Genomic DNA, 7168 nt, shown 5'->3' with positions numbered 1-7168 from the left:
ACATCCTCACATCCTCACATCCTCACATCCTCACATCTTAATATAATTACCGAAGAACTAAGTATGAGAGCGTGTGCAATGAACAATCAAGGCGATCGTATCTCCAACTACCATGTCTCCAGGTACAGACTCGTCCTCGCACAACCCCCTCGGCCCGTTCGGTGTCCGTCGCCATGGCACTTGCTGATTCGACAATCTCCTCGTTTTTGAACCTCGGTTTTATGCGCCTCCGCTTGTGCCCTCACAGTACTCAGTACTCCGTACATAGTACACACTCATGAGGCCCGTACGGTTGCTGTGGCTGTTGGTCGGTTCCCCGGCTTCCGGCACCCCGGGTAAAGGTTACGGTAGGGGGTAAAGAAGGGTAGTATGCACGGAGTACGTACGTAAGTACCCGCTTACCCCGGATTTTATCACAATTCATATACAAACCACATTCACGTAAGATTTACGACTTGCGCGGTATAGAAGGCTCGAGGTGGGACGCGGTGTCAGCAGCGGGCGACGCATTTGTAACGAGTCGTCTCTCCTTACCCCGACTTTCCTCACCTCGACTTGTCTCGACCTATCTCGTCTCGTTCTCATCTCGTGCTGTGCGTGGTTCTGACTACAGTATATTACACACATACATACTCTGCCCCTTTCGGGCATCCCACGACGTCAGTCGTCAGTCGTCAGGCGTCTGCCGCGTGGCGACACAGGTTCAGCTCTGAGACGACATAGATAAGAAGATCCGGAAAACAGTGAGACATCAGTCGCGACGAGTAACGAGCACGAACACTGCACGCGCGAGATATCATCTTTCTTACGTTTGTCTCGGTGGCCCACAAGGGGAGGAGGTACCACCACGGCAAATCGGTCCATATCACACCACATCACAACGAACATGGCACCGCGACAACTTCATGTCGGGGTCTGCGGAGGCGGAATGGGCGGGCTCACGGCAGCAATTGCGTGTGCTAGGGCAGGCGCCAAGGTGACGCTGCTCGAGGCGGCGAAGGAACTGGGTGAGATCGGCGCGGGGATCCAGATGTTCTCGAACGTGTCTCGCCTTCTCATCCGATGGGACGTGGACAAGATCATTGGCGATAATTTGATTGCCGTGGATGAGATCAACACGTGGGGTCTGGACGATGAGTTGCTGGCAAGGTTTGATCCAAAGGTTGGGAGGAAGTTTACGGGGTTTCCGCACTGGTGAGTGGCATAGGTCTTGATATTTTGGGCTGAGCAGTTGAGGTCTTGTACATTAAGTTGTTGTGGCGGGCGATACGTTGGCATTCCGCCTTTCGTGCAATGTAAGGAGCCGGTCCACTTACTGACGGTGCGTTCGCAGGGTCGTTAGAAGAGATCACCTGCACGCAGGGCTTACCGAATGTGCTCGCCGCAATGGAGTCGATCTGATCGTCGGGTCACGGGTCGAGTCCTTCGAACACACCAAGGATGGTGTCAAAGTCAAGACTGTACAGGGTGTTGAGCATTCCTTTGATCTGCTTGTTGGGTCGGATGGCATCAGATCGACGATTCGTCGAAGCCTGTTCCCGGACGCGGTGCCGAAAGCAGCATCGACGGTCGCTGCCTTTCGAGGCATCCTCTCTTACGAAGAGGTGTTTGCGAAAGTGCCGGAAGCTAAACAGTGGTTGCGTAACACGGCTGACGCGTGGGTCGGACCCGACGGGTATATCTTGCTGTACCCTCTTTCCGCCGGCAGGGAATTGAATGTGGTGGCAATGTTCCAGATGGACAGGGTGGTGACGCAGGCCGAAGAGATGAACATCGACGAGTTCCAGAGCCTCTACAAGGACTGGAGCCCCTTCTCACGCAAGATCCTGGCGCTGCTGAAGAGTACACAGATCTGGCCCTTGCTCGTGATGCCCCCCATGAAGACTTGGGCCAACGAACACAAGAATGTCGTTCTCCTCGGAGATGCGGCCCATTGCATGCAGAATCACATGGTAGGTTCGAATACAGCCGTGACATGCCGTCGCTGACGGGAGGATATGCAGGCTCAAGGGGCAGCGACTGCAATGGAAGATGGCGCGTTTCTTGGCGTTGTCACTGGAGAGGTGGTGCGTGGCACCATCACCGTCGCCGAGGCAATCGAGCTGTACGAGAAGAAGCGCATGCCGCGTGTTTGGACCAAGCAGCAGGTGTCCTTTGTCAATGGGACGCTCAACATGGCGGGCGGGGACGAGGCGAAGCGGCGAAACGCAGCATCTCGGCCTGAAATTGACGCCCTGGCGCAGGATGTCGTCCGCCCGAACAAGACACTGCCGCCACAATATCGGCCGTGGCAGTTGGGTTTCAGTCCGATCAGTGTGCCCAGTGTCATGTATTTTGATCCAGAGGGCGACGCCGAGCAAGCTGTGCTCGAGCATTTGCAAAACACCACTCCGATGGATGAGAAAACGCTGGTGACCAAGGGTCTTTGGGATAGATGGTGGGGGTTCGTCTCGAATAATGGCCTCCAAGGTCAGCAGCTTAACGCCAAGGGCGGTCCGAAACTATGAGAACGGCGTCAGCTGTACGGAGTATGTAGTCAGATAGCCCATTCATTGCCTAGCATATCACATCCAAGACGGGTGTGCTCCGACGACGAGCTCTTGGGCCCCTCAAAGGAGCAGATTGCAGGGCTGATCCAGATACGCGGCCTGAGCCGTCTGACAGCTGTCACAAGCCAAGCGTCAACGAAGGAGGCCGATCAGAGCCAGTACCAAGAAGTAATAGTCTCCATATGCCCGACGACGGCTTCAACAAGAACGAGGATTGATGGACGGAAGGCTTCAGCCGCGTCCACTAGCTTGGAGTAGTGACAATAATCAGATTCAAAAGGGAGTGTCAAAGATCGTCAGTAAAGATAAGGCACACGGCTGGCTGAGAGTGGTGATGATAAACTTCGGCAACAAAAGGCAAACACCGGGGCCAGCGTTGTTGGCGTAATAGGTGTGGGTGTGTAAGAGGTGTGTAAAGGTTGATAATGGTTGGTAAAGGTGCAGTCAGACTGATGCGAGTAATAAGGGCAGCGGTGGGTTGCAGTTGCTGTGATCCAACAGCGTTTTGTTTGCTGTGGTCCATCTATTCGGTACAGATATGTAGCGTCCGCATGCCCGTACTTTCTGCTCCCCTGTTTTAGGCGGTCTCAACAATAATCTTTAAACCCCCCACCAAAACCGTGCTGAGGCCCGCCGCCTGAAGATCGCCTACACGCTCCACCGCGACACCGCCTAAACCTCCTTCGAGCCCCCCAAACTCGGTAACCCACGCCCCCTGTGCGAGCTAGCTCCAACGCCGAACGCGTTTCCAATCAGCCCGCCAATCAGCGCCGACAGTTTCCCCATCCGTCAGTGAGAAGAAATCCTTAGCGATGAATTCATTATCGAGATTTGAAGATTCAAGCACCCCCCAAAACAAAAACATGCATGACAAAGCTGTCACTTCTTCAGCTTGAGCCTGCGTCATGCGTCTTGGGACCGGTTCTTCCTTTTCGGTGCGACGTCTCACACCTTCCTCAAACTCTACCTGGGATCAGACGTGGCTCCTTCAAACGCCGAGCGTGACGAGAAGCGCTGCTTTCCGGCCAGAAGCAGAAGCAGATGCAGAAGCAGCATCAGCACCAAGATCAAGATCCGCATTGTTAAACCCAGGACCGATAATTCGGACAACCCGATTTTGTCCGCCGCTCGCACGATCAGGATCCCCAGCACCAGCACCAGCACCGTCACCGTCCCCGGGACGCGAGCATCGTAGATCCGGTACCGAGATCTCGTTGCAAACTCTCCGACATTCATCGTCGTCTTCTTCGCCTTTTAGATCTCCGGCTTTACCACCTTTCTCTGCTTCCTTTTCCGCCCGGCACCAACATCGACTTTTCTCTACCACTTCACTGTTACACTGCTCTAAGCAACGCTCCGAAGAACTAGACACCTCCAAGACGCAGGATCCAGGCCAACCAGACGAGGAGGAATCTCTCGGCGCCATGCCTTCAGGTAGGGAATCCAAGCATCTCCATGCCATCTACTGATAAACGTTCACCCGTCCCTCGATGCATTGTTATGCTGGCACTGCGCACTCCCCATCCAGCACTGTCCCACCATGAGCTCCCAATACTGCGTTGCCAAACACCAGATGTGCTGCTTCCACCAAGTTTCTTGCTGAAGGCATCTGTGAAAGTCAAAAGAGTTCCACCGGCGTTGATTGCACTGCACTGCACTTCCCCCTTCTCAATCCTACAGACCCGACCCAGTCACGTGGCGCGCCTTTTTGGCTAGCAACAAAGAGCTCCCTGCTAATGTTCTTCAAAGCAGAGACCACCAGCCCCGGCAGCGATGCCTACGCCAAGGCCTTCAACAACAACTCCCTCTGGCGTCGTTCGCTCGCCGAGACCGACCCCGAGCTCTTCGAGTCTATGGGCAAAGGCCAGTCCCCCCAGATCCTCTGGATCGGCTGTGCCGACTCCCGTTGCCCCGAGACCACCATCCTGGGCCTCAACCCGGGCGAGATCTTCTGCCACCGCAACATCGCCAATATCCTCGTCAACACCGACATCAACTCCCTCAGCGTCATCCAGTATGCCGTCCAGTATCTGAAGGTCAAGCACATCATCATCTGCGGCCACACTTCCTGCGGTGGCATCGCCGCCGCCCTGGGCAACAAGAAGCTCGGCCTGATCGACACCTGGCTCATGCCCCTGCGCTCGCTTCGCCAGGAGAATCTCTCGCTCCTCGACTCCCTGGACGAAGTCCAACGCGGGCTGAAACTGGTCGAGCTCAACGTCCGTGCCGGCGTCAAGGTCCTGCTGGCGAATCCCATCGTCATCGATGCCATGCATGAAAGGGGACTGCAGGTCCACGGCCTGATCTACAATGTCGGGACTGGCGAGTTGCGCGAATTGGACATCGAGGAGGACGAGGACGTGGTGAAGAGCCGTGTTACTGCGTTCAAGACCGAGGATTAGACTCGATTTGTGGCGCGTCCACGACGACAGAGGATATGAATAGGCCAACGGGACTAGAAGTAGATGTGGGGAGCATGCCTCTGTCATTCTGGAGTTGCTCATCGCCTTTCGCGTGCTCCAAGTACCTATCACAGTCAGCAAGCACTTTGTTTCTGCAATTCAGCTGTGCACACCACGATTCCGTCTCCTGGCCTTCTCACTGTCAGAGGATAGGCCTAAAGTGCGCCTGCTGAATGCATCTCATGCTCTATCGTCAGTGCACTCCAGTTGACATTTCCCCAACGCAACTCGTCCAAGGCACATGCTGTGCATCATTCTCAAGTCATTCATACCCGCATCCAATCCCAATCCGAGTGCACGTGACGGCGTCGGCGACGGCCGTAAACAGCTCGTTTCCTCTCAGTCCCCAGAGCGCCTCTGTTCTGGTCCACGTCGTTGGGCTTCGGAGGAGCCGCCTAAGCTCCGCAGCCGTCCATCTCGACGTCCTGCTGCTCCGAGTTCTCACCTTCATCCTTGTCCTGTCTCTTTCTCTTATTCTCCTGCGCTCGTCGGGACTTCTGCACTGCTGCTGCCTCCTCCACCCTCAACTCCGACCGGCGCTTCTCCAGGAACAGGGCAAGGGTCAACCTCTGCTGCGGCGGAGGAGGCGGGTACACGGACAGACGATCCTGGATCATCATCATCGTGAACTCGGCGCGCTCCTCCACACTGAACGCCACCCGGCGATGATCGATGATGAGGGCGTTCTTGAGACCGCGGAAGTTGTGGAGCACGTCACGCAGCTTGTCGCGCCACGGGGCGAGTTCTTCTTGACGGTATTCAGGCGCGCCGGCGTCTCGACAAACGAGGTCGACCGATCCCCACGTGTTGAACAGGAGCGCGAGGTCCGTGAGTTGGTGGCGCGGCTTGAGATAGCAGAAGACGCGATGCCAGAGCTCTTCTTGGCTTTGGTCGAAATTCGTGAGGTCAGGCTGGCTGATGTCGGGCCATCCGCACCGCAAAGTGCATTCCAGTCGGCGGACGTTCGAAGAGTTCCCCCGGCCAATGTGCTTGAGCCACCAGAGGCAGTTGATCGGGTCCTCGAAGTAGAACAAGTAGCTGCCGTAAGTCAGGCGACTCCCGGCGGCGCGGAATTCTTGGTTGACGAGCACTGCTGACTTGTTAATGTTAATGTTGGCTTGTTTGACGACATCGCTTTCTCCAGTCCTGATGTACCCGGCCATCATGCCTTGTCGGTAATATGGCCTAATGACATGGCTGTTGACCTTACCACCTACCATGGGTTGGACATTGAAGACATCTTCAAAGAAGCGCTCCTTGTGGTCTGGTCTTTCATTCTGTAGCATCTCCCAGAAGCGAGAGCCCGCGGACGCGGATGGCTTGCTGGCATTCGACTCTGGACATGCAGGATCAGGCATTTGCAAGCTTGCACAGTTGCTCGTGTCCCTCACGGTGGATGGCGGTGTGATGTTGGGTCCTTGAATTACCGGCATCTCAGGATGAGAGTAGACGTGCTGGGCTTCTGCTTCGGGTTCGGGTGTGAGCAGGCACGAAGGTTCAAAAGGGGGAGTAGCCGTTCTCTTTGGCGACGAGGTTGGCTCAAAGATTTGTTCAATTGGCTGCGCGCGAGCAAGGCCGCCATCAATGCTTCTCCATAGTTAGTTTCGGCACCACTTGTAGAAAGGAGGCAAGCCGGCGGATGGGCTCTGTGCTGGGACGAGAAGATTGGAGACCAGAGCCGTTGTGATTGTTTTGTTGGACTGTTTATCCGACTTACCCTGCGTGAACCCTCTCGGCTACAATCGGTCTGCTGATACAGCCACCCATCTCTTGCTGGAAGGTTAAATTGCTCTTGGTGGTTGCTCGCGGCTTCGTCAATGAAGGCAGAGTGAAAGACGAAAATGAGAAGACGCCAGCATGGTTTGTGTCTGAGTCGTCCACCGCGTCACCCGGACTCACCATGGAGACGAGACGTTTGTCGACTGTCATGATGGCGTTGCGGAAAGGCGAAGAAGTCTGGGCGTAATGACCGGTGAGAAGATGGTATGATCGCGACACCGCGTAAAAAGAGAGGCTGTGGTCGCGACGGCTGGGTCAGGTCAGAAAATCTGTTGCGACAAGTTGCGACGACAAAATTACGGGGAAGAGGGTCAGCTAGAACGGGGCGATGAGGACGGGCTGCGCGGATTCTGTCACTTGTACCATTGGCGAAGGTGT

General features: G+C 55.5%; 3 protein-coding genes across 3 annotated transcripts; 2 read left to right on the top strand and 1 right to left on the bottom strand.

Moving 5' to 3' along the window:
- Positions 1-886: 886 nt before the first annotated feature.
- On the top strand, positions 887-2507 carry G647_09394 (uncharacterized protein; the record flags this gene model as incomplete). The annotated part of the gene is made up of 3 exons (XM_008733697.1): positions 887-1194; positions 1334-1952; positions 2004-2507. 3 exons carry the CDS (start codon positions 887-889, stop codon positions 2505-2507), a joined length of 1431 nt encoding a protein of 476 aa, XP_008731919.1.
- Positions 2508-4285: 1778 nt separating this feature from the next.
- Positions 4286-4951, top strand: G647_09393 (uncharacterized protein; the record flags this gene model as incomplete). The annotated part of the gene is made up of 1 exon (XM_008733696.1): positions 4286-4951. One exon carries the CDS (start codon positions 4286-4288, stop codon positions 4949-4951), a length of 666 nt encoding a protein of 221 aa, XP_008731918.1.
- Positions 4952-5406: 455 nt separating this feature from the next.
- G647_09392 (uncharacterized protein) lies at positions 5407-6940 on the bottom strand (the record flags this gene model as incomplete). Its single annotated transcript, XM_008733695.1, has 2 exons — positions 5407-6598; positions 6729-6940. 2 exons carry the CDS (start codon positions 6938-6940, stop codon positions 5407-5409), a joined length of 1404 nt encoding a protein of 467 aa, XP_008731917.1.
- Between the last annotated feature and the right edge of the window lie 228 nt (positions 6941-7168).

Source organism: Cladophialophora carrionii (genome assembly GCF_000365165.1).
Source record: "Cladophialophora carrionii CBS 160.54 unplaced genomic scaffold supercont1.9, whole genome shotgun sequence".
In the NCBI taxonomy this organism is placed as follows: Eukaryota; Fungi; Ascomycota; class Eurotiomycetes; order Chaetothyriales; family Herpotrichiellaceae; genus Cladophialophora; species Cladophialophora carrionii.
This window is presented reverse-complemented; position numbering and strand designations above follow the sequence as displayed.